The sequence below is a fragment of the Buteo buteo genome, chromosome 5 (assembly GCF_964188355.1).
Source record: "Buteo buteo chromosome 5, bButBut1.hap1.1, whole genome shotgun sequence".
In the NCBI taxonomy this organism is placed as follows: domain Eukaryota; kingdom Metazoa; phylum Chordata; class Aves; order Accipitriformes; family Accipitridae; genus Buteo; species Buteo buteo.
This window is the reverse complement of record NC_134175.1, coordinates 36,612,588-36,635,946: the sequence shown is the minus strand read 5'-3', so window position 1 is coordinate 36,635,946 and position 23,359 is coordinate 36,612,588. Positions and strand designations below refer to the sequence as shown.

Below are 23,359 nucleotides of genomic sequence, written 5' to 3'. Positions count from 1 at the left end.
GCCAACCCCGGCCCGCGTCCCCACCCGGGCCACGCCCCTTCCGCCAGCACGGCAGAACCACCCCTCGCACCGCGCGGTGCACTCTGGGAGCTCTAGTTTCTCTCTCGCCTCCCGGCCAGCGTCGCGCCCCCGGCAGCCGCCACGCGGCGGACTGCAGCTCCCGGCATGCAGCGGGGCTGCCGCGCACCCACACGGCCCACCATGGCGGCGGCGCTCAGCGGACTGCGGGGTAACGGCGGGCGGGCTGAGGGGGCGGCCCCTGGGCGGGGGGGGGGGGACCGGGAGCGTCCCGCCGCCACCCTCACCGCACGGCCCCGCGGCCCCCGACACGCAACCCCCAACCCTCTCCCAGAGACGCCCCCAGGCCCGGCCCTCGGCCCCGCCCGGCTGAGGAGAGGTCTTAGAGCCCCGCCCCTAGCGCGCTTGGCCACGCCCCCTCAGTCGTGGCCACGCCCCGCTTGGCTCAGGCCCCGCCCTCGAGCCCCCTCTGCCACAGGGGCAGGGGCAGGGGTAAGGGCAGGGGTAAGGGTAAAGGTAAGGGCAAGGGTAAGGGCAAGGGCAAGGGCAAGGGCAAGGGTAAGGGCAAGGGTAAGGGCAAGGGCAAGGGCAAGGGCAAGGGCAAGGGCAAGGGCAAGGGTAAGGGCAAGGGCAAGGGCAGGGCAGGAGCCTCAGGCAGCTCGGGCTGGGCCCCCGCCCCTGCCCCTCCCTAACACCTCTTTCCCCGCAGGGCTGCTGGCAGCAGCAGGGCCGGCAGCGGGTCCTGCCAGGCCCTGGGCCCGGCCGGCCCCCCCGGGCACACGGCTCCTCGGGCAGAGCTGCCGCCAGCCGGCGGGGCCACGGGCCGGCCCGGAGCCTGGCAGCGGGGGGCTCCCCGAGGGAGTGGAGTACATCCCCACGCGCAAGAAGGGCAAGAACCCGATGAAGCCGGTGGGGGTGGCCTGGTGAGTGGCTGGGGCGGCGGGAAAGGCTCAGCACCTGCAGGTTCCGCTGCTCCGTGGGGCCTGGCATGGGATGGAGGGTCCCAGGGGGGTGTCCGTGCTGCCCCAGGGTGGCACATGGCCCGTGGTTCCCCTGCTCCGTGGGGCCTGGCATGGGACGGAGGGTCCCGGGGGGTGTCCGTGCTGCCCCAGGGTGGCACAGGGCCCTTGGTTCCCCGACAGCTCTCTCCATCTCCTGCCCACCGGCTGTTCTGCAGGGCCATTGGATTGCCCTCCGGCATCATCCTCTTCCTCCTGGCCAAGCGGGAAGTTGATAAAAACCGTCTGGAGCAGCTCAAAATCCGCCGAAAGATGATGGAAGCCAACCAGGGCGAGTACGAGTCGGAGCGATACACAAGGGTGGCCAGGGGAGCATAGCCAGGCTGCTCTCCACCCCCAGCCTAGCACCGCAGCACCTGGAAGGGACTGGCCAAGGGGACACCAGCCCTGTGGGACACATGGCACTGACGCCTGCTCTCCCTGTCCAGCCTGTGGGGTGGTCATGGGGCTGGATGGGGACAAATAAACCTCACCCCTGGTGAGTGGAACAGCTCGCTGCCACTGCGGTCTCTCCCTCAGTGCTCAGCCCCAGGCTCTGCCTGCCCCCACAGCGGGGGGGGCGGGTGGGGGGAGCAGCTGCTCTGCAGCCGAGCTTCTGCCCACGAGGGTGGAGAGGTACAGGCAGGTGAGGGAGGCCCAGCCTGGAGCCGCTCAACCTTGGTTTTTCCGCCTGAAAGCAGTGTTTGTGCTGCCCCAGGCCACAGCCCCCGCTGAGGCCGCCCACAGGTTTTTCAGGGGAGTAGCCACACCAGTAAGACTGGGGACCGTCTGGAAAATTGAAGTGTTTTATTTAGCAAGTGCAACTTTGCCCACATCCGTGGCTGCCGGGCCTCTGCGACGTGAGCTCTGCCACGAGTCCTGCCACGGGGGTCCCAGCTGCCCCCTGCCCGCACCGGGCACCACTGCATCTTGGGGAGGGGGGCACGGCCGGAGCCGCGTTTAAGGCACCACGTGAATAACACCAACCAGGCTCTGCCAAAAAAATCCCAATGCGATCCCAGCAGCTGCTGCCAGCTCCCTGGGCCCAGGCAGGACTGTGGCGCTCCACTGCCCGCCCAGCACCACAGGCACGGCCTTGGCAAGCGGTGCCAAGGCTGGGCACTGCCTAAACACTGGCAGCCGGTCCTCCCCACCACCCTTGGAGGCTTGGGGGGGCAGTGATCAAGGGAAGCCCTTTCCTTAGGAGCCTATGGGTAGGGATGCTGAAGCGTTAGGAGTCACGGTAAGCAGCTGTATCCTGTACAGAGGCCAGAAGAGGAGGTGAGGGGCAGCAGCAGGGGGACAGGAGGGGTCCCGGGGCTAATCCCGGCCCACGATCTGCAGGATGAAGGTGAAGATGTAGACAATGTCGGTGTAGATGGTGAGGGCACCGTAGACATACTCCTCGGGGCTCAGTGTGTTCTTCCTGTTCCCCAGCACAAGTTGGGTGTCATAGGCAAGGAACTGGTGGGGCAGAGGGTGTCAGGCAGGGACTGACGCAGGGTTCCCCCCTCCTCGGTCCCTGCGTGACACCCTCTGCCCACCCCAGCCGTCAACTCACCAGGGTGAAGGCGATGGCGCCGATGGCCGCGTACAGCATATGGAGCCAGGGGACCTGCGCAGGGAAGGGGACAAGGGCAGGGTGAGCCAGGATGCTGGCAGGCAGCAGGCAAGGCAGGGCAGGTCCTGCCCGCACCTGGCTCCTGAGGAGATGATGCTGCTGACGCACCCTCTCCCTGGGGGCAAGCTGCCTCTGCCGTGGCCCGCACCACACCCTGCTTCCTGGCAAACGGGGACCACCCAAACCCCCCTACCCGTACCAGCCCTGGGGACACCCACACCCCACAGCCCCTCTGTCATGTGTGTCCCCCCCACTCACATATTTGAAGGAAAGGACGATGGCAGTGACGATCCCGGTCACCATGACCACGATGCCCAGCACACAGAAGAGCCCCGGACACGACGTAAAATCAACCTGCCAGTGGGGAAATTCATATGTCACGGGAGAGCTTGGGGTGTCCCCACCACCCAGCTCCCTGCGCCTGACTCCCCCCCAGGGCAGGGCAGGTCACGTCCCCCTCCTTGCCTTGGTCTGGAAGCAGAAGATGGTGACAATGATGGCCACGATGGCGGTGATGAGCATGGCGATCAGGACGGCATTGGTCCGATACGTGCTGCAGATGGAGGGGACACCAGAGTCACCCCATGCTTCGGCATCCCCCTGGCTAGGGGGTGTTGGTGACCCCCCACAGCCCCGATCCCAGGCAGGGACCCCACTGTCCCTGAGCCCAGGGGACTGGGGTGTCCCCTGGCTCCCAGCAGCCTTTCACTTGAGCCGGCCACACAGCAGGGGACAGGGGGGACCCCAGTTCCTGTCACCGTGGGGTCCCTGGGGCATACCTGGCGATTGTCCCAGTCATCAGCCCCATGGCCAGTGTCTGTGGGAGAGGAGAAAGGTGGGCTCAGCAGGGCAAGCGGCACCATGGGGGGGCAGCAGTTCCTGGCTGCCCCCCGCCTGCCCACACCTCCCCCTATCCCTCCCAGCCCGCCTGGGGAGCTGGGGTGCCATGGGGGCACCACTAGCCCCCCCCGCCAGCCCCAGCCCACTCACGAAGATGGTCAGCAGGATGATGTTCCAGGGGAAGCGTCTCCTGGGGATGAAACGGGGTGAGACGTGAGCTGGTGACAGCGGCCAAGTCATGTCCCCCTGGTCCCCACCCCTCGGGGGCAGCCCCAGGTAGGGACCCCCCTCCTGATAACCTGGAAGACCCCCCCCATATCCACACACCCCCACCCCGGGGGTCCTAGCCACCAGTGACTCACCGGGGACCCTGGCAGCAGGCCAGCACTAGGTAGGTCACCAGGAACACGGCACTGCAGAGAGAGACGGTGGGTGTCAGCCCTGACACCCCCCCACCAGGACACCCTCCCCCCCCCGGGCTGGAAGGCTGCAATTGTGGGGTGCCAGCTGCCCGAGGGCACCCCAGGGGGTGCACGAGCCAGCAGACCCCGTACTCACTACGAGGCGTAGTAGATGGCAACGTTCCTCTGGACGAAGGAGCGCACAGGGGAGCTGTGGGACAGGAGGGACGAGCGTGAGGGAGGGGGTACAGCAACTAATGTCCCCTCGGGACCCTCCCCAGGGGACACGAGGGCAGGCTGCCCCCCTTGTTTGGGGCAAGGCTAAGGAGGGACCCCCCACTCACACAAAGGTGAACACGGCGATGATCCCCACCGTCACCAGTAGCTGCAGAGAGATGATGGCGTAGACCTGCGAGAGACGAGGGGGATCAGCACACAGCCCCCCACCCTGACGGGTGCCCCCAGACCCCCGGGACTTGCCTTGCGGATGAAGGTGTGCCGAACTTTCCTGTCATCCCAGTCAGCCGATTGGAGGGGGGAGCCGTCCCCAATGCCATCATCACCTGCGGTGGGGGACACCCCTCAGCACCAGGGTGGGCTGTGCAGCCCCCCCATAGCACCCCTGTTTCTAGTGCCCCCCCCCAAAAAAACCCCAAGGTGCCCCCACTTACCGAACCGAATAGGCATGGTGGGCATGGTCATCCCCGGCTGGGGGTACCCCCCTGCTGCCGGGTACCCCCCTGCTGCCGGGTACCCCCCTGGCTGCACGTACCCCCCTGCTGCAGGGTATCCCCCGGGCTGCGGGTACCCCGCGGCATAGTGGGGGGGCTGGGGGTACCCTCCCGGGGGTGGGGGATAGAGGGGGTTCTTGTCATCGTAGGGGGGGGGTGCAGTGGGCTGTGCCATGCCAGCTCCCTGCGTCTCCCACGACCACCTGGAGGGGAGAGAAGATGGGGCGGGCGTCAGCATAGGTCCCCCTCCCTGGGCAGAACGTGTCCCAGGTGAGTGGAGCCGCAGGTGCGGGGACACAGGGGACAGTGAAGCCGCAAAACCTCCCCTCCCACTTTAATAGCGGCTTCTAATTAATGACGAGCTGGCCTCAATGTCAGTGGGTCAATGAGAGGTGAGAGACGTCCCCACTGTCCTTTGGCCGGGGCCACCTGCATTCCTGTGCCCTGAGTCCCCGGCACCTGCGTCAGTGGCCAGCCACGGGCAGGGCATGGCCACGCGTTGACTCAAGCCGCAGCGGGGACGTGACTTCTCTGGCCTCTGGAGCCCACCCTGCCATCGCCGGGGGGCAGGGAGCACCCCCCCCCCTCCCCGCACCCTGGCTGGTCTCCGGCTCCTGGTGGCACCAGCCTGGTGACAAAGGACATCACCCTGCCTGCTGCCTGGGATGGAAACACGGGGCCTGATCCTGATCACACCCATGGCCCCCCCCCAATTTTGGCAGTGCACCCCACCCAGCAGCCCAGTGGGTCACGCGGGGGCTCCAGAACTCCTGACTCCCCCCAGGGAGTTATAGGGACAAGAGCCACCTGCGTCACCTCGGAGGGAGGTGAACGTGTCCCCCCGAGGAGGGGAGCCAGGACCCCCCCCGGGGCTGAGCTCCCCTCCCCGGCCACGCCGGGCCCCCTCGCAGAGCCCCCGGCAGCCGCGAGCAGCCAGCCCGGGCCCAGGGCCAGCTGCTGAGCTTGGCCCCAGGAGGAGGAGGAGGAGAAGGAGGAGGAGGAAGGCAGGATCTCCAAGGCCAGGAAAACAAAGGCGCTGCTAGGAGCCAGTGCCAGGCCTCTACCCGCCTGCTACCCCCCGGGCGCTGGCACCGGGGGACACTCGCCCCGAGCCCCAGGCAGGTGCCAGAACCCCCCACGTTCCCCCCCGCCTGCAGCGGGGATGTGATCCTGGGACCGATCGCGGGAGGGGACCAGGATCTGACCCCACCAGGGACCGGACTGGGAGGGGACGGGTGCTTCCTCCAGCATGACGCCAGTGCTTCCCGCAGCCGGGCTGGGCAGGCAGCAGTGCCGGGGTGCACACCCGGGCCAGCCATGCCAGGCCGGGGGGAGCAGCTCAGCGTCTGTCCCTCCATCCCTCCCGCCGTCCGGCTGTCCCAGCTACGGCCGCGCCAGACTTTGCCATCACGATGACGGCGGTGCCAAAAATAACCGGCGTGGCACTGACCACCTGACCGGGAAGTTTCACTCTTGCTGCTCGGCGGTTTCCCAAAAAGCACCCAGTGCCCCCTGGCACTGCCTCGTCTGCGGGGCCAGGGAAGGGCCCGAAATAGGAGCCTGACCCCAGGAAAATCCTTGTGACTGGCACCCAGTTAGGGGGGGACTGGAGTTCCCAGGAGGGAACCCAGGCATGTGGGGAAAGCAGCGTGTACCGAGCAGGCACATGGTCACCGGGGGGTCCCACCCTGTACCCATGGCTGGCACCCCGTGGCAGGGGTCCGGCTGCCCCAGTCCCTCCTGTCCCCACCCCGGCGGGGTGACCTCAGGGATGGGGCAGGAACCAGCCTGACGGGTCTCTGTGGCCACCGCACCCAGGGAGGCAGGCGGCACCCGCACCCTCCCCAGGCCACGGCACAGCGGGGCCCCAAAACTAGAGGTCACCAGCCACAGGGCCACCAGGGCCAGCTCGGTGGCCCCAGCATGATGCGCCATTCCTGGGGACAGGGCGCTGCTCTGCACTGGCACTGTGGCTCAGCACAGATAAGGCGCATGTGGCAGGGACCTGGAGCGCAGGCAGCTATCGCCCCCGGCACAGCCCCGTGGGTGGCACCAGGCAGAGTCCCTGCCGGCGACCCCGGTGTTCCTGCCCGGCTCAGGCCCCTGCGGCCCCAAGAGCCACCTTGGAGGGGGGAACCAGGGTTTGGGGGGAAGTCCAGGGCTCCCCATCTTCCCCATGGCTCCCTACAGTGAGGCTGCTTGGGAAAGCATCTGACTTCCCAGAAGAGCCTGGAAGCTCCCACCAGGATGGCACGGCTTGGTACGGCACGGCACGGTTTGGTACGGCACGGCTCCTCCATACAGCACAGCATGGCTCAGTACGGCACAACCCAACACATCACAACACAACTTGGCCTGGCTCAGCCCAGTCCAGCCCAGCTCGGCAGGGCTCACGCCGGGGGGGGGGGTCAGCGTGGCCCACCCAGGCCATGTTCCCCCGCTGCCTGCCCCCAAGCCGCTCACACAGGACACGAGTTTGCGAGACCTCAGCATCGCTGCCGCCTCTCTGCCCCCACCCCGAGCACCCATCCGGGGGGCAGGGGCATGTGACAGAGGTGCCCCCCAGTGTCCAAGCCCAGGCACCCCGACACCACCCAAAGCCGGTCCCCACGCACCTCCCACGGTGCCACCCCACACCCTGCCGGGCACAGACCCGTGCCCTCACCTCCTGAGACGCCCCACGGGGTCCGTGGGCACACCCACACAGCACAAAGGACAGTGCCCCCCTCCAGACCACCCCACGCCGCGCCCTGATTTCCCACCACGTGATCCCGTGGAGCCCAGAAAACGGCACCAGCCCTACCGCGAGGTCCCACCCGTGGGGGTCCTGTTTCCCCGCATCCCTGCCCGCGGAACCCCGCTCTGCCCCCGCTCCCCCCGCCGCGCCGGACTTCGACCTGAAGTGCTCCCACCCGCTCCGGGGACGGGGGTTGCGGGGGGGTCGCAGCGCGTCCCCGCGGTTCAGGGACCGGCCTCCCACCCCCGCCCGGTCCCCGCCGCCCTCCGGGACACTCGCTCCGGCGCTGGGACACCCCCCTCCCGCCAGCCGCGGCACCGGAGGGACCCAGGACAGGGGGGTTGGGGGGGGGGGGGCGAGAGCGGGCAGAACCGGGCGGAGGGGGAAGTCGGGGGGAACGGGGGGGCCTCCGGGCGGGGTTGGGGGGCTGTCTCCGTGCCCCAGCCTGGTCAACGGGCCCCGGCGGGAACCGGGAACGTCGGGCGGGGGGTGCGGAACGGAGCGGGGCCGGGCCCCCCTACCTGCTGCGCGCTGCTCCGCCGGGCTGCGGCCGCGACGAGCCGGGACGGGGCGGCCCGGGAGTGCGGGGGGGTGGTGGGGTGGGAGGCACCGCCCGCCCGCCCGCCCGCCCGCCGCGCCCCCCCGCGGCGGCTCCGCGCCGCTGCGCCCCGGGGGAGCCGGGGGAACCGGCGGGGGTGCTCTCCCCCTCCTGCTGCTCCCCGGAACCCCCGCCCGCTCAACGGGGCCCCAGCCGCACCCAAGCCCCCCCCCCGGGACCTCCTGCCTGCCTGCTCTGACGTCACTTAGGGACCCCCTTTTCCACGCAGCGACGTCAGGTGGGGGGGACACCCTTTGCGGCTTTGGGGGGGGGGGAATCCCCTCCTCTCCGCCGGTGACGCGGTCGGTGTCCCCCCCCCCCCGCTCCCCGGTTCCCGCGGCAGCGACGCGGAGTGACCAGCAGGGGGCGCGCAGGCGGGAGGGGCGTGGCCGGGGCGGCGGCGTGACGCGCGTGGAGGGGGGGCGTGGCCGGGGCGGCATGGCCGCGGGGCGCGGGGGGCGGTGCCCGGGGCATGGCGGGGCCGCGCTGCGGGCGGCGGCGGCGGCCGGTGCCCGCGGGCTGGGGGCCGCCTGCCTGCGCCGCTGCCTGCCCCTCTGCCTGCCCCTCTGCCGCCTCGCCCGCCGCGCCGCCGCCGCCCTCATGGCCCTCGCCGGCCCGCTGCTGTTCCGCGTGGGGTGAGTGTCCGCCGCTCCGGTACCCCCCGCCGGGAGGGAGCCGCCGCTGCCGCCGCCGCCCGCCTTTGTTCTGTCTCCGGGAGGAAGGGCCCGTCCTCCTCGGCTTGCGCGGAGTCCCCCGGGGAGGGACCGGGGCCGGCCCGGTGTGTGCTTCGGCCCCACTGGCACGGAGAGGCCGGGATGGGGCTGCGGGTGGGCAGCCCTCCACGGGTGGGCAGCCCTCCACGGGTGCTCAGCCCGCTCGGGCCCGGGGGGCGAGGGCGGGCGGTATCAGCCCGGCTACCGGGGGGGCTTCGCAGGGCCGGGAATCAGCCACCGGCTCCCCCAGCACGGTGACGGTCACCCTCGGATCTGACACTTCCCCCCCCCCGCCGCAGGGCTCCTTCCCTCGGGTCTAATCACTAACCCACCCCGGTGCCCTGGCCGTGGCCCTGCTGCCCGGTGCTGACAGGAGCCCCCGCTCCCCGGCTTCAGGCTCCCACCCCCCATAGGTGCAGGGGCCCCCCCGGTTCCTGCCAGGATCCCTCCCCGGTGAACCAGCCGGTGCTGGCACGGAGGATGTCACCATCCCGGGGGATGCCCTTGTCCCGGGGATGGGCTTTGCAACCGGGGGCTTTGCACGTCCTTCATGGCACCGGTCCCCGTCCCCAGCCCCGAAACGCTACTGTATAAATGGGGGAGTGCCCCCGAGCCCCCCCCAGCCTGCCTCTGTTGCCCCCCTCCATGGCACATGCTGCGGGGTCGTTTCTCGCTTCCCTTTTCCTCTGTCCGTTCTGCTCCCGCTTCCCTCTTCCCCAGGGCTGGGGCACCCAGGGAGGGCCCTCGGAGCAGGGTCAGCCCTGAGCATGGCCCCCCTGGGGCGAGGGGGGGGACAGCCGGCAGCCAGACCGCTGCTGCGGGCAAAACCCTGGGGCTCCAGCCCTTCCCGGTGAGCAGAGCCCTCCTGGACAGACGGCTGGACAGATGGACACCCCCGCAGTGATGCTGCCCACCCCCCACCCCCCCCATCCCTGGTTCTCGCTGCCCGGAGCAGCTGGGGGGGACTTGTCTAGGGAACTGATTCTGCCCTCGCTGCAGATCTGGGGCAGGCAGCTGGGGGGGACGATGGGGGATACGCCACCTCCAGCCCCCCCACGTGGGAAAGTGACGCTGTATGTGTCCCCCATGGGGGTCCCAGCCCTGGCAGCAGCCCCCTCCCCAAGGTGGGCTCCATGGGGGGGGCCGGGGGTTAACACCGGGGGGTGGTCTGCCCTCCCCAGGTACAGCCTGTACGCCCGCACGCGGCTGGGCTATCTCTTCTACCAGCGGCAGGTGAAGAAGGCCCGGGAGCGGTACCCCCACGGCCACTCCGCACCCCAGCCCTGCTGCTTCCCCGGTGAGTCTTGGCGAGCCGCCCCCCTACACACCCCCCGCCGTGGCCCCACCATGTCCCCCAACACTGGCACTTTGGGCTGGGGAGGGATTGCCATCGCCAAATTGCCCAAAGCGTGTTTAACTGCGAACTTGTTGTGGGGAGTTTGGCTTGCCCCCGCCACCTTTCCTGGGCAGGGGGGGTCGTGCCCTGATGTCTGTCTGTCTGTGCGTTGCTCCTCCAGGGATGAAAATCCTGCCCATTCCCGTGCTCTCCAACAACTACAGCTACCTGGTCATCGACACTGGCTCTGGCCAGGCGGCCGTCATCGACCCCTCCGACCCACTGGCCGTGCAGGTGAGACCCCCGCAGCCCCCCCGACCCGGTGTTTGGGTGTCCCCAGGTGAGGGGATGGCATGTCTCTGGCTTTTTGGGGGGCAGAGGAGGGCAAATCTGCCCCTAATCTGCAGCCCTTTGTGCCCAGGGCAAGGTTGGAGGGTGGCAGGGCTCATCCAGCACCCTAGGGAGAGGCGGGTACTCGGGATCTGTGTTCCCCCCCAAATCTCTCTGTCATCCGTCCCCCCCCATTCCTAGGCTGCCATTGAAGAAGAGGGGGTGATGCTGGAGGCCATATTCTGCACCCACAAACACTGGTAAGGGGCAAGAGGGTGCCCTGGGGGTGTCAGTGGCTGCCGTGGAGGGTGTCCCAGCTGAGGCAACCCCCAGCCCTACTCCACGTGGGGGGGGATATGGGAGGGACACATTTAGGGGCACTGACCTTCCTGTCTGCAGGGACCACAGCGGGGGGAATGCGGCGCTGCGCCAGCGGCACGGCTCCTGCAAGGTGTACGGCAGCACTCTTGATGCCATCCCAGAGCTCACCAAGTAAGTCCTGCACCCTGCATCGCCCCCAGGACCCCTGTAAATTTGGGGGGGGGGGGGGCTTCACCCCCAACCACCACTGTCTCCTCCACCCACCCACCAGTCTGTCCTCCAAGTACCACATTGCCCCCTTTGTGTGCAGAGACCTGGCACCCTCATAACACTAGTGTACCAGAGAAGGGTTGCATGGGGAGGTAGAGTGTTTTGAGGTGCTGGGAGGGGGTGTGGGGGGTTACCCTGACGGTGCACCCCTGTGCCCGGTGCAGCCCGCTTGCAGACCGGGAGAAGGTGAGGGTGGGCTGCCTGACCTTCGAGGCGCTCGCCACCCCTGGCCACACTGTGGGCCATATGGTGTACGTGCTGGACGGGGGGCCCTTCGGCGGCCCCCCCTGCCTCTTCTCTGGGGACCTCCTCTTCCTCGCTGGCTGCGGTGAGTGCGCCTGACCCCAGACCTGGGTGGCTTGGGGGGGTTCCCACCCTGGGAAGGGCTTGGGGGGACCCCCCAATCCCACCCCCCTCCATGACAGGCGGTTGCGCGGGGGTCCAGGCAGGCTGTTTGAGGGCTCCCCTGAGACCATGCTCGCCTCCCTGGACGTGGCCGTGGGCTTGGGCGAGGACACGCTGCTGTGGCCGGGTGAGTGTCCCCAACAGCGGGGCAGAGCCGCTGGTGTCTCCCCTAGCCCCCGCTGCCAAGCTGGGGAGCCAGGCAGGAGCGATGCTAAAGGGTACGGGGGTCCGCAGGCCATGAATACGCACTGGAGTGCCTGACCTTCGCCAGCCTTCTGGAGCTGGACAACCCCGCGCTGGAGCAGAAGCTGCAGTGGGTGACGCAGCAGCGCCAGGAGAAGAGGAGCACGGTGAGGCTGGGGGGGGTGTTCCCCTGCCTGCAGCCCCCCCACCCCAGCCCCTTGCAGGGTTCCCCATCCCTTGGTGGGGATGCTGCACCCCAACACCCTCTTGCATGGCGGGTGCTATAGGGGAAGGGGGTGCTGAAGGGGGGGGGTCATGGCTCCCTGCTGGGGGTGCTGCCTCTGGCGGGGGGGCTGAGCAGCTGCCCCTGCAGTGCCCCTCCACGCTGGGGGAGGAACAGACCTACAACCCCTTCCTGCGGACCCACCGGCCGGAGCTGCAGGCAGCGCTGGGGCTGCGGCGGGGCGGGGGGGAGCACCCCGATGCCTTCCGCGCCCGCGTCCTCAAGGAGGTGCGGAGGCGCAAGGACCTCTACAAAGCCACCTAGACCCCCTCCTCCTTCCTGGAGCCCCCCCTCTTCCATGGGGCCGGATGCTGCTTGGACATGGGGGGGCCCAAGACTGTGTGGTTTGTATTGCTGTGAATCTCCCTCCTGGGGTGCAGGGTTGGGGGGGAGAAGAGTGGACCCCCCCCCCCCATGTGGGCACCCCATAAGTGATCCCTGCCTTTGCTCCCCCAGAGTTGGGGGTCACCAGCTCTCACGTAGAAGCACCTCGATCCCCTTTCTGGGGGTCTGTAGCCCCCCACCCCACTGCTGGGGCTGTAGGGAGGGCACCAAGGGCTTTTCCTGACACACACACCCCGTTTTTCTGGGACCCCCCCCTTCTCCCCCACCCCTCCAGCACTCAGGGAGCCCCCCTTTTCCTGGCAGCCCCTAGTGCTGTGAATCTCCTTTGGGGGGCGACGACACTGGGCTGGGCTGGAGCCAGCAAGGGGCGGGGGGTACCCAGTACTACCTCCAGACAAGAGGTTCTTCTCCAACACCCCACGCTTGGTGCCGCAGCCCCCCCACCCCACACGTGTGCGTACACACGCTGGGATGGGGCCACGGGGGCACACGTGTGGGAGGGTGCTGCTGCTGCACAGGGGACTGGAGTCATGTCCCCCCCTCAACCCCCTGCAAATAAAAGTCTGGATTGGATTTGCACCAGTTTGGCCCTTTCCCTTCGCGACCTGTGCCCCCCCCCCCGCGAAACCCCGCTGCGGGGTCGCTGTCCCTTTAAGAGGCGGGTCTAGGCTGTTGCTACGGCGACCGCTGAGGCGTTATTGGGGGGGGGGGGGCACCTGGGTCCGATCCGGCCCGGGCAGGTCTGGGGGCTGGGGGGGGGGGCGGGGGGGGCGTGTGTTTGGGGAGCAGCTGCGGGGCCGGGGGGTGTTTGGGGGTCCGCGGGGGGGGGGGGTGACAGGGGCGGGGGGGGGGGTGTCACTGTGCCCCCCCCCCCGCCAGGGTTACACATGTGGGCACCGGGGGGGGTGTACCACGGTTTGGGGGAGACATGCTGCCCCCCTCACCTGGGGGTCCGGCAGCAGGAACCCCCAGGCGAGGCATGGAGCCCCCCCCCGAGTGCCGGCAGGAGAGCCCAGCCCTGACGGAGGCAGCCGCCGAGTTCCTGAGACTCATCGGTGGGTGCCCCCCCCCCGCCGCCCCCGGCCTCCCACTTATCCCCCAGGCCGTGCCCGGGGGGGGTCCTCGGTGCAGCGGGGGGGGGGGGGGGGGACTTGGGAGCTTGAGCCGGATAAATGGTGAGGGGCTCAGCCCAGCTGGCTTGGGGGGGGGGGGGGGGGGGCCTGGGCGGGGGTGACGGTCCCCCCCGGGCAGGGCCGGAGGAGCTGGAGCGCTGCCTGTTCGCCGAGACGCTGGAGGTGGTGGCCGCAGGGGACCAGCCACGGGACCGGGCCGGGGGCCAGCGGTGGGTGGCAGCCCGGTGGGCACCCTACGAGCGGGCGGGAGAGCCGGTGCGGAGCTGCCTCCTGGTGCAAGCCGGCACCCGCAGCAGGCAGGACGGCGTGCCCGGCTCCAGCACCCTCAGAGGTGAGCCGGGGGCTGCTTGGGGTGTCCCCCGCACCTCCTTCCCCGGGGCTGGACCATCCCCGTCCCACCGGTCCCCAGGGCTGGGATGGGGGGCAGTGCCAGCGGGGTGGGCTGAGCGTGGCTCTGCTCTGCCAGCCTATGTGACCCCGCAGCTGGAGACCCTGGAGCAGGAGGAGCAGGAGCGCCTGGAGGTGACCGGTGTGGCGGTGGCGTGTCCCCTTCCCCGTGTCCTGCCCCTCTGCCCTGGCATGTGCCCTGCAGCGATGCCCTCCTGCGGGCTGCCCCCCTAGCAAGGTCGCTGTGGGCAGCCTGGTGTCCCCTCCCCGGCTCGGACACCAGCTCTGTCCCGCCAGCCTGGTCCCCATCCCCTACTCTGGGTGGCAGCTGGAGTGGGGAGTTTCCCACAATGCATCTGGCTTGGTACCCTGATTGAAGGGTGAGCTGGGGTGTGCCACCTCAGAGAGGGAGTGCCCTGGCTCTGCCCCCCCACCCTGTGCCCCCCACCTCTCCGGCAGCTCAGACCACACCCAGTGGAGAGGAGGACCCACATGGTGAGCCACCAGCATGGGATGACCGTCACAAAGACCCTCCGAGAGGGAGAGGTGAGGCTGGGGGGGGGGTGTCTCTCCCCTCTGCCCCCCAGATGGGGCACATCCTGGGGAGGGGGGAGGCACAGCTGGCCTGTCCCACCCAGGGGTGCCCCCAGGCTCCAGAGGGTGCTGTCCCTTGGGACGATGGGGCTGTGGCTGTTCCACGAGGTGGCCTTGTCTCTCTGCAGGCAGAGCCACAGTGCTGGAGCTTCTCCTATGGCCGGGACAAGATGCGGGGGCTGCTGCCGGAGGGTGCCAGCCTCCTGCTGCTGCGGGTGCTGGCATGCCGGCAGGCAGTGCCCTCCGGCCTCATCTTCCCGGCCATCGACACCAAGGGCCACCTCTGCACCTCCAGCTACGTGAGCCACCGGCCCGGGGGGGCCTGTGGGGTGGGGGGTCTGGGTCTGGTTGGGGGTGCCAGGGTGGGTTGCGGGAGGTGCCAGTGAGCAGTGTGGTTGACAGCATGGGGGGGCATGGAGATGGCACCTGGGGGCAGGGGGGACTCCAGGACAAGGGTGACCCTTGGCCATGCCCCCTGCAGCGTGCCCTGGGCATCCAGCAGCAGGCAGTGGGCTCAGTGGAGGCAGAGGTGTTTGTGATCGAGCGAGCCGTGCACGCCAGCACAGGCATCTCCACCGTGTGGCACAGCAGCTTCCTCCCCAGCGGGTACGGTGGGGGTCTGGCCGGGGGCACCCCCAGCCCTGCCAGCCTGGTAGGGACCCGGGAGGGGGATGATTGGCTCTTCCCCCCCATACCCGCAGGCATTTGGCCCGTCTGGTGCAGGTCGGCAGCCCGATGCTGGTGCTTCTGCAGGATGAGTCTGTCCTCGGTGAGGCAGGTACTGAGGGGGGAGTCTTGTGCCCCCAGCACAGGCAGCCCCTGCCTGCTGTCTGGCAGCCGAGTGGGGAACACCCTGCTCTGTCTTTCTGCTGCCAGGTGGGGTCGAGCCCCCGCCCCCCTTCCCCAAACAGCCCCTGGACGGGGAGGAGGACATCCAGCTCTGCTCCTGGTTCCTGGACAGGAAGGTGAGACGGGGGGACAAGGGGATATGGGGACATGGGGCTGTGCCACTCCCAGCAGGGTCTCCCCTGGGATGCCCTGGGGGCACAGTGGGGGGGCAGGCTGGCCAGCATCCTCCCTCCCCACCTCCTCAAGTGTGGGAAAGGGCCCAGGCATCCTGCCCCCCCATCCTGGCACAGTGGCCGAGGGGGGACATTGGTGCCCATGCCCACCCTGCCCACCCCACCGCAGGAGGAGCTGCAAGCGTCCCACGCCACCTACATCCAGCAGCACCCCGAGCTCCAGGTGCTGCTGGCTGACTTCCTCCAGGCCCTGCTCCTCCAGCAGCCCTGTGACCCCGTCTCCTTCGCCGCTCAATTCTTTGCCCGCCAGCAGCCCCCCGAGACCCCCTTTGCCTCCACCGTGGCTGCCAGCCCCCCACCTTGCCACCCTCTGGCTAATGGGGAATAAAGCTGCTGGCACTGCCTGTCCAGGCTCCTTTGCTTTGGGGAAACTGAGGCACAGGGAGGGTAAGGGCTGCTACGTTGCGTGCTAACCCCCACTCCATGTGAGTCTGGGCAAGACCCCCTGTCCCCCTCCCAGCTGTTTTAGCCCTCGCTTGGGGTGGGGGGTGCCTAGGGCATAGCCTGGGGCAGGGCCAAGCTCGCATCCCTGTGCCAGGCCACCCCACATCTCCCCAGGGGCAGAGCCCCGATGCCCACCTCTCTGTGGGGCACAGCCCGGCCGGCAGAGGGGTGCCCCGGAGAGGCAGCTGGTACTACCCAGCCACCCATGGGTGCACCCCCTCTTACCTCTGCAGCCACAAGGGTCCTCAGGATGGGGTCCCCCACTTTTGCGGGTACAGCCTGACCTGCGACAACACTGAGCACCCCGTCTTTGGGGGGGGGGGGGTGTCCCCCGACCTGGGGGTGGCATGAGCACCCTGCGCCGCAGAGCCTGCCTGGCTGGGTGCTCTCCCCCAGCAGCTGAGGGTGCATTCTGACGTGCTCACACGCTTGTGCAACGCACGCCTGCTTCCTCCTCGCTCCCGCTCCTCTGGCCTTTCCCCTACTCCCGCCGAGCCAGCCCTCCCTCCCCACCCTGCGGGACACTGTCCCCTGTCCTCCCAACCGCCAAAGGAGCCGGACCCCCGGCATGTGATGGACGGTCACACGCAGGCATGCTCCCACACCCCTGGGCACGCTGGTGTGGGTGCCCCGTCGTATGCATGGCAAGGGGGAGGGAGGTGCTGGGTCCCCCCCTCCTGGCACAGGGTGGGGGAACTGAGACCGTGCACATTCATAGCACCCAACCCCCACCCCTTTCCTAGCCCAGGTCAGTGGGTGGGGAAGGAGGACTTCCTTCTTCCTTCTCCTCCTCCTCCTCTCCTCCTCCTCTCCTCCTGGGGGAGGTGGGGGGGGGGCAACTGGAGGGGGTCCTTTAAAAGCTGGGTGGCAAGCATTGCATCCAGTGTCGCAATCACGGCTCCCCGGCACCATGTCCAGATCAGGCCCAGCCGTGGCATCACTGGAGCCAGGTGAGCCGCAAGACACTTGGGGTTCCCCCCACACACCTCCTTTCCTCCCCCGGACCCCCTTTCCTCTGCCTTGGGACCCCTGGCTCTGCTTCCCCACCACGGTGGTCACCATTCCCTCCCCAGTCTGTCCTGGCTTCCCCACCTGCCCAGTCCTCTGTTCCCCCAAGCCCACCCAGGCTTCACCTACATTCCCAGGACGTGGGTGGGCTGGAGGGGTGATTGGGACCAGTACCAGCCTCTTGTCCCCACTCCGTGCCCACCCAGCAGCAGGACCCAGAGCAGGGTCCCCTCCTGTCCCTCCTGCCCAGAAATGCACTTCATTCTCGGACCGGTGAAGAGTGGGCTGGGACTGGGGGGGTTTAGGGACACCTGAGCTGGAAGTGGCATCTGACTCCTTTGCGTAGCCACTGACAGCCCCAATATAGCCACCCCCACAGCCCCCCTGGAGAAATGGGGCTCATCCTTCTTTGGGCTGAGCCAGGGCTCATTGGGCAGGGGCAGGTGGGACTGAGTAGAGCTGGTACTAGGGCTGCCAGCCCACCAGTGTCTTCATCCCCCGGCAGGCTGCCACCTCCCCTCCTCCTCTTCCTTGCCCCCCCCCAGGCCTCACGGGGTCCCTGAACCGGGGCCAAGCCCAGACTTATGGCACCGTTGGGAGCCCAGTGCCCCTGCAGCACCCTGGCACCCGGGATCAGACCTACCTGGATGAACTCATCAGCATCCCCAAGGGCGGCGAGGTAGGTGCTGCCAGGCTGGCACCTCCATCTGAGGGTGGGCAGAGATGGGGTGGGGGGCTGGTACCGCAGGGAGCTTGAGGTGGGGAGGCAAAGGGCCACTGCAGGGGGAGAGATGTGCCTGGGACGTGCCCTGAGGACCTCAGCGTCCCCAGAGCCGGCTCAGGCAAATCACAGCCCTAGGGTGAGCGTTTCCATGCTTAAAGGTTTCCAGATGGGGAAACTGAGGCACGGGGCGAGGTGCTACCCAGCTGCAGGGATCACCCTGCTGCTCACACATCTCCCAGGCTCCCCATCCTGGGCCACCCATGCCCAGCCCAGTGGGGCTCCCGCAGGCTGCCTGCACCCTGCCAGGACCCCCATCCCCGGCTGGTCCCGGGGGGTGGAAGGGAGAAGGGGAAGGAATGGGGGTTCCCCTGCCAGGAGTGGTGGTGAAATGAGGACTCGGTAGTGGGATCCCATGGGGTGCAATTAACGGTGCCTGGGACCCCCCTAGAAATTACTGTCCAACCTGTCCCCGGGTGGGATGTGGGGTCTCGCTGCCCCCTTGCACTGCTGCTGACGGAGAGGGGCTGGGGGGCAGCCATTCTTCCCCAAAGCAGGTGGAAGAAATGTCTTCTGTGTGCGAAATGCACCTGGCACAGGGCTTCCCAGCACTGGGCTAAAGGGCATTGGGAGCGCAACTGGGAGACACTGGTTTTGAATGAGAGCTCCTCGCTCTGACCTGCTGCCTTGTCCCAGCCCGGTTTCAGCTTTAGGAAACTCTGGGCTTTCACCGGTCCCGGCTTCCTCATGAGCATCGCCTACCTGGACCCGGGCAACGTGGAGTCGGACCTGCAGTGCGGGGCAGTGGCGGGGTTCAAGGTGAGCCCTGGGCCCCCCCGGCCCCCGGCTCAGGAAGCAGCCGAAGGTTTCGTAACTTCTCCTGCGCCAACGGCTGCCCAGCCCCATGGGGAACCGGCTTCCCCAGCCCGGGGAGCGGGAAGGGCACGGGGGGGCCCTTGGCACTGGGGGAAGGCACCCCGGGGTGCAAGAGGGCCACCCCTGTGCCCGGGCTGGGGACCACCTCCAGCTTCTCTGGGCTTCTCTTTCCCGTGTCCCTGGGCTAGTTGATAACCTTGCTGGGAGCCCGGGGGAGTCGCATCCTGCCTGGTGCCCAGCCCCTGCTACTTCCCTCCATTCTGCCCCCCCGCAGCTGCTGTGGGTGCTGCTGTGGGCCACCGTCCTGGGGCTGCTGTGCCAGCGCCTGGCCATCCGGCTGGGTGTGGTGACGGGGAAGGACCTGGGTGAGATTTGCTACCTCTATTACCCCAAGGTGAGCAGCCACGGGGAGACCCCCCAGGGGTCACAGCCTGGGGGGACCCCACACTTGGGCCGGTGACAGTCCTGGCAGGGACTGGGGGGGCTGGAGAGGAGCAGGAAGATGCTGCAAGAGCCCCACCTCTCCCAGGGGCTCCCCAAAGCCCCCCCAGCCCTGGTGCCCCCCACCTAGTGCCCACAAACCCCTGCAGTATGGGCGCCCGGCACGAGGTGGGGGGAAGCAGTTGCCTCGGTGTCCTGGTCCAATGTGGGGACACGTGAGCGCGTCCCCCGGGGGGGTGAGCCCGGGTGTCGGGGCAGCGACGCGCAGCCGAGACGCGGGGCGAGCCTCGGCACGTTGGTGCAGGGAGTTGGGGGGGCTCGGGGGAGTCATATGGCAAAGGAGGTGGGGGGGCTAGGGGTCCCGTCTAGTCGGCAGGATCTTGATGGAGGGGAATGAGTGATGAGGTGTGTTGAATGAATGACAGGTCCCCAAAAGGAGAACTGGATACATCCCTCTGCCCCTGCACCCCACCAGGACCATCATACCCAGGCAGCTGGGTCCTGTCCTCAGCTCCCACTGGGGCAGGGATGGGGAGGTGGGGGTAGGCTGGGATTTAGGATCCATCTTGCACCCTGAGACTGTGTCGTGGGAGAGGCTGGGAGGGGTCTCCTGGCATCCCCATGTCGCTCTGGGTGGCCTGCCACAGCTTGGGGACAGGGACAGGGGTCTCCACCCTGGAGGTTGTGCCAGCTCGCCTGGGACCAAGTCCCCTGTGGGCTCAGACACCTCACGGCGCCCCGGCCCCTCCAGGTGCCCCGCGTGCTGCTCTGGCTCATGATCGAGATTGCCATCATCGGCTCTGACATGCAGGAGGTGATCGGGACAGCCATCGCCTTCAGCCTGCTCTCAGCCGGCCGGTGAGCCGCCCCACGGGTACCCCCAAGCCTCCCCCATGGCCCCTCTTCACCGAGGGGCACATGTCCAATGCCCCCCCTCGCTGTCCCGCAGCATCCCCCTCTGGGGTGGGGTCCTCATCACCATCGTGGACACCCTCTTCTTCCTCTTCCTCGACAAGTACGGTGAGTGCCAGCATGAGGGGACAGGGAGGGACACTCACCCAGGCAGCCCTGATGCCAATGTGGCACTGGTGTCCCCCGCTCTGTCCCACCCCATCTCTCGACCCCTCTAGGGCTCCGCAAATTGGAGGCTTTCTTCGGCCTTCTCATCACCATCATGGCCCTGACCTTCGGCTATGAGGTGAAGGGGGGAGCTGGGGACACCACTTTCCCTGCAGGGTGCTGGCAGGGGACCCCCACGGGGCGTCCCCACTGTCACTGGGCTGCAGCAGGGTGGGGGCCAGCTCACAGTGCCCCTTCCCACCGGTCCCCAGTACGTGGTGGTGAGGCCGGGGCAGGTGGAGGTGCTGAAGGGCATTTTCCTGCCCTATTGCCCGGGCTGCGGGCGAGAGGAGCTGCTCCAGGCCGTGGGCATCGTTGGCGCCATCATTATGCCCCATAACATCTTCCTCCACTCCTCCTTGGTCAAGGTGAGACCAGGGCACTGCCACGGGTACTGCTACCCAGGGTGTCTCAGGGGACACTTTGGTGGGGACCGGATGGTCCTGGCTGTGGGACAGAGGTGCTCACCTGACCCTGTGGCACCCATGTCACCCGCCGTGCCCAGACACGGGAGATCGACCGGTCCAAGAAGGAGGCGGTTCGGGAGGCCAACATGTATTTCCTGACCGAGTCCTGCGTGGCCCTCTTTGTCTCCTTCCTCATCAACCTCTTCGTCATGGCTGTCTTCGGCGAGGCTTTCTACCGCCAGCGAAACGAGGATGTAGTGAGTGTCACCTCACGCCCATGGGGAGGGAGGTGACATCTATGCCCAGCTGTGGAGAAAGGCAGGGCGAGCATCCCTTGGAGAGTGGGTGTCCCATGGGGGGGTGTCCCCCCCGTGTCTGGGGGGGGCTACTGGGTGGCCATCACGCTCGTGCCCGCCATGCCTTGCAGCACAACAAGTGTGTCAACAGCAGCATCAGCCAGTATGCCAGCATCTTCCCCAACAACAATGAGACGGTCTCTGTGGATATCTACCAGGGGGTGAGTGGCCCTGGGTTGTGCCCAGCAGGCATCCGTACCCATTTGGGGGACATAGCGCGCCCCGCCATTGACCCCTGAGGCTGGGGGCTGCCGTGACCCTGCTGGAAGGCTGGGAGCTGATGGGGTGCCCAGGCTGAGGAATGCTTTGTGGTGCCCATGGAAGTGTCCCTGCACAGGGCGTCATCCTGGGATGCTATTTCGGGGCGGTGGCACTGTACATCTGGGCCATTGGGATCCTCGCAGCAGGACAGAGCTCCACGATGACCGGGACCTATGCAGGGCAGTTTGTCATGGAGGTGAGGGACAGGGATGCTGGCCCTCACCCCCACGGGGAACAGCTGGGAAGGGGGAGAATCATGGGTGGGCCCTGGATGGGGGGTCCTATGGGCAGCACCCCCCGCTCTGGGGTATTTGGCAGAGTTAATTGCCCCCCATTCCTGCAGGGAGCTGGGCATGGGGCATTGCCCACCCGGTGGGTGGCAGCTTCCCGATGGCACCCATTGCCACTGCATGGCCACCCCCGCGCCCTGTGACACCCTCTCCTGGAGGCACCTTGTGGGTGCCCCACGCAGTGTTCTAATGAGATCATTTGCTTAATGAGCTGGAGCTGACATCTAGCGGGGCCCAGCAGCCCTGCAAGGGCCCGCTCAGCACCTTGGCACAGGAGAGGGGGGCGATGCCCCCCCCCGTGTTCCTCTGAGCCAGGGTTTGGGGGGAGCCACCCTGGCACGATGCCCCAGGCATAGCGAGGGCACAGGTTTTGCCGTGTCCCCAGGGCTTCCTGCAGCTCCGCTGGTCCCGCTTCGCCCGGGTGGTCTTCACCCGCTCCTTCGCCATCCTGCCCACCGTCTTTGTGGCCGCCTTCAAGGATGTCCGCCACCTCACGGGCATGAATGACCTGCTCAACGTCCTGCAGAGTATCTTGGTAAGGGGCGGGGGGCTTCACCTGCCCCCCCAACACCCCAGCCTGGCAGCCATGCCCCTCTCATCCTCCTCTCCTTCCAGCTGCCCTTTGCCGTCCTGCCCGTCCTCACCTTCACCAGCCTGCGCCCGCTCATGCAGGACTTCACCAACGGCCTGTGAGTGCCAGGGCAGGGGCAGGCACGGGGCAGGGGGGGCAGAGTGGGGCACACCGGCTGCAAGCACCCTCCCTTTGGCCCATCCTGCCTCCCCAAACCATGCCGTGGGGGCAGTTGGTGTATGGGCATTGGGGGGGGGCATGTCCATTCCCACCTGCCCTGGGCAGCCAGAGAGGGACAGACCCCATCACTGCCCTCTCCATCCTCATCCCAATGCCACGGCTGGTGCCCTCGGGCATCCCTGGGTCCTCAGCACCCTCCTGGCGCTGCCAGCCCTGCATTCGGAGAGCGGCCAAAGCCCATGCCCAGAGCCCCATCGTGGGGATCTAGGATGGCCGTGGGGTGCAGAGATGTCCCAGTTGGGGTCTTGCTCACCTACAAACCCAGATCCCCCAGACCACTGTGCCCGGCGGCACACGGGGTGGGGAGTCTGCCCTGCCGCTGATGCCCGCTCCCCTGCCCGCAGCCCGGGGAAGGTGCTGATGATCCTCATCACGGGGCTGGTCTGCGCCATCAATATCTACTTCGTGGTGGACTTTCTGCCCACGCTGCGGGGCCTGGGGTACCACATACCCCTGGGCCTGCTGCTGGCTGCCTACGTGGCCTTCGTCGCCTACCTGGTAGGGCTGGCACCGCGCAAAGGGGTAGCTGGGTGGGGGGTGGCATCCCCCGTGGGTGCCCATCGACCTGCCCTCTTTGCCCCCACAGATCTGGACCTGCAGCATCGCGCATGGAGCCCGGTTCCTGGCCCGGGGCCACCACGGCCGGTTCAGCTTCGGCGTCTCCCTCGACCAGCCGGTGCTGGCAGGGACCCGGTAACAGACCCCCGGTCCCCCCTCCCTGCCCAGCACGGCCCCCCCGCACTGGGCACTGATTTGATGCCACGCTGAGCCTGGGGATGATGTTTTGGCCAGAGATGCATCCAGCAAGGAAGGGGTTAACAGCGGGCAGACCACCCCCCAAGTTTTTAGTGCGCCCCCCCCCCCCAATTCAGGGGTGCTGGTTCAGGCTGGATGCGGGGGGGGGGGGGGAGGAAGCAGCGGGAGGTGCCCCCAGCCCTTGGCACAGAGGCTTCAGCGAATGAGCCGCCCCGGAGATCTTCCCTCCTCATTAGTGCCAGGAACCGCCGGCCCCCGGGACCGCTAATTACCGCCCGGGACCGCTAATCACCTCCCGGGACCGCTAACCATCCCTCGCCGCCCGGGGACGGCGGGGCCAGCCCCAGGGGAGCCGGGACGGCCAGCCCGGCTATCCGGGACCGGCCCCAGCCCCCGGACCGGACCGGCTGGAGCCCCACGGGGGGCTCCTAAATTTGGGGGAGGGGGCGGCGGGGGGCTGATAAATGTCGTGTTTGTAACCTGGCCTCAGCCTCGCTGCTGCTGCGCGACCCCGGGGCGGGGAGGGGACCCCCACGGCCCCCC

General features: G+C 68.1%; 4 protein-coding genes across 5 annotated transcripts; 3 read left to right on the top strand and 1 right to left on the bottom strand.

The window, feature by feature from the left end:
- The first annotated feature begins 115 nt into the window (after positions 1–115).
- PNKD (PNKD metallo-beta-lactamase domain containing) lies at positions 116–12,703 on the top strand. Of its 2 annotated transcripts, XM_075028667.1 has the most exons (10): positions 116–229; positions 728–941; positions 9,839–9,954; positions 10,175–10,287; positions 10,525–10,583; positions 10,723–10,815; positions 11,079–11,242; positions 11,360–11,446; positions 11,554–11,669; positions 11,876–12,703. In XM_075028667.1, the coding sequence occupies exons 1-10, from the start codon at positions 166–168 to the stop codon at positions 12,047–12,049; spliced, it is 1,200 nt and encodes a 399-aa protein (XP_074884768.1). In that variant the 5' UTR covers positions 116–165; the 3' UTR covers positions 12,050–12,703. The 2 variants fall into 2 exon arrangements, with proteins under 2 accessions (XP_074884768.1, XP_074884767.1); XM_075028666.1 differs by lacking the exons at positions 116–229; positions 728–941 and adding an exon at positions 8,368–8,579.
- TMBIM1 (transmembrane BAX inhibitor motif containing 1) lies at positions 1,807–8,032 on the bottom strand. Its single transcript, XM_075028665.1, has 12 exons — positions 7,868–8,032; positions 4,550–4,812; positions 4,359–4,441; positions 4,223–4,287; positions 4,036–4,089; positions 3,840–3,890; positions 3,628–3,667; positions 3,417–3,454; positions 3,103–3,190; positions 2,896–2,991; positions 2,578–2,631; positions 1,807–2,480 (listed from the first exon to the last, which is right to left on the bottom strand). The coding sequence occupies exons 2-12, from the start codon at positions 4,782–4,784 to the stop codon at positions 2,337–2,339; spliced, it is 948 nt and encodes a 315-aa protein (XP_074884766.1). The 5' UTR covers positions 4,785–4,812; positions 7,868–8,032; the 3' UTR covers positions 1,807–2,336.
- A 406-nt stretch (positions 12,704–13,109) lies between the features above and the next one.
- On the top strand, positions 13,110–15,654 carry CATIP (ciliogenesis associated TTC17 interacting protein). The gene is made up of 9 exons (XM_075029393.1): positions 13,110–13,185; positions 13,382–13,594; positions 13,730–13,785; positions 14,110–14,196; positions 14,373–14,543; positions 14,726–14,850; positions 14,946–15,022; positions 15,121–15,209; positions 15,436–15,654. The coding sequence occupies exons 1-9, from the start codon at positions 13,110–13,112 to the stop codon at positions 15,652–15,654; spliced, it is 1,113 nt and encodes a 370-aa protein (XP_074885494.1).
- A 1,007-nt stretch (positions 15,655–16,661) lies between these two features.
- Positions 16,662–22,757, top strand: SLC11A1 (solute carrier family 11 member 1). Its single transcript, XM_075029353.1, has 15 exons — positions 16,662–16,720; positions 17,324–17,457; positions 18,196–18,318; positions 18,650–18,769; positions 19,568–19,674; positions 19,766–19,836; positions 19,947–20,014; positions 20,148–20,303; positions 20,441–20,599; positions 20,770–20,859; positions 21,036–21,155; positions 21,635–21,784; positions 21,865–21,938; positions 22,405–22,558; positions 22,647–22,757. Exons 1-15 carry the CDS (start codon positions 16,681–16,683, stop codon positions 22,755–22,757), a joined length of 1,677 nt encoding a protein of 558 aa, XP_074885454.1. The 5' UTR covers positions 16,662–16,680.
- Positions 22,758–23,359: the final 602 nt, after the last annotated feature.

Coding starts and splice junctions, on each gene's coding strand:
- PNKD (XM_075028667.1), top strand. CDS start 166: ATGCAGCGGGGCTGCCGCGCACCCACACGGCCCACCATGGCGGCGGCG. Junction 942..9,838: donor AAGCCGGTGGGGGTGGCCTG/GTGAGTGGCTGG, acceptor TGCCCTCCCCAG/GTACAGCCTGTACGCCCGCA. Junction 11,447..11,553: donor GGACACGCTGCTGTGGCCGG/GTGAGTGTCCCC, acceptor GGGGGTCCGCAG/GCCATGAATACGCACTGGAG.
- TMBIM1 (XM_075028665.1), bottom strand. CDS start 4,784: ATGGCACAGCCCACTGCACCCCCCCCCTACGATGACAAGAACCCCCTC. Junction 4,288..4,358: donor GGCACACCTTCATCCGCAAG/GCAAGTCCCGGG, acceptor CGTCTCTCGCAG/GTCTACGCCATCATCTCTCT. Junction 3,455..3,627: donor TCATCCTGCTGACCATCTTC/GTGAGTGGGCTG, acceptor CCTCTCCCACAG/ACACTGGCCATGGGGCTGAT.
- CATIP (XM_075029393.1), top strand. CDS start 13,110: ATGGAGCCCCCCCCCGAGTGCCGGCAGGAGAGCCCAGCCCTGACGGAG. Junction 13,786..14,109: donor AGGAGCAGGAGCGCCTGGAG/GTGACCGGTGTG, acceptor CCTCTCCGGCAG/CTCAGACCACACCCAGTGGA. Junction 15,023..15,120: donor GTCTGTCCTCGGTGAGGCAG/GTACTGAGGGGG, acceptor TTCTGCTGCCAG/GTGGGGTCGAGCCCCCGCCC.
- SLC11A1 (XM_075029353.1), top strand. CDS start 16,681: ATGTCCAGATCAGGCCCAGCCGTGGCATCACTGGAGCCAG. Junction 18,319..18,649: donor GGGCAGTGGCGGGGTTCAAG/GTGAGCCCTGGG, acceptor GCCCCCCCGCAG/CTGCTGTGGGTGCTGCTGTG. Junction 19,837..19,946: donor CCTCTTCCTCGACAAGTACG/GTGAGTGCCAGC, acceptor CGACCCCTCTAG/GGCTCCGCAAATTGGAGGCT.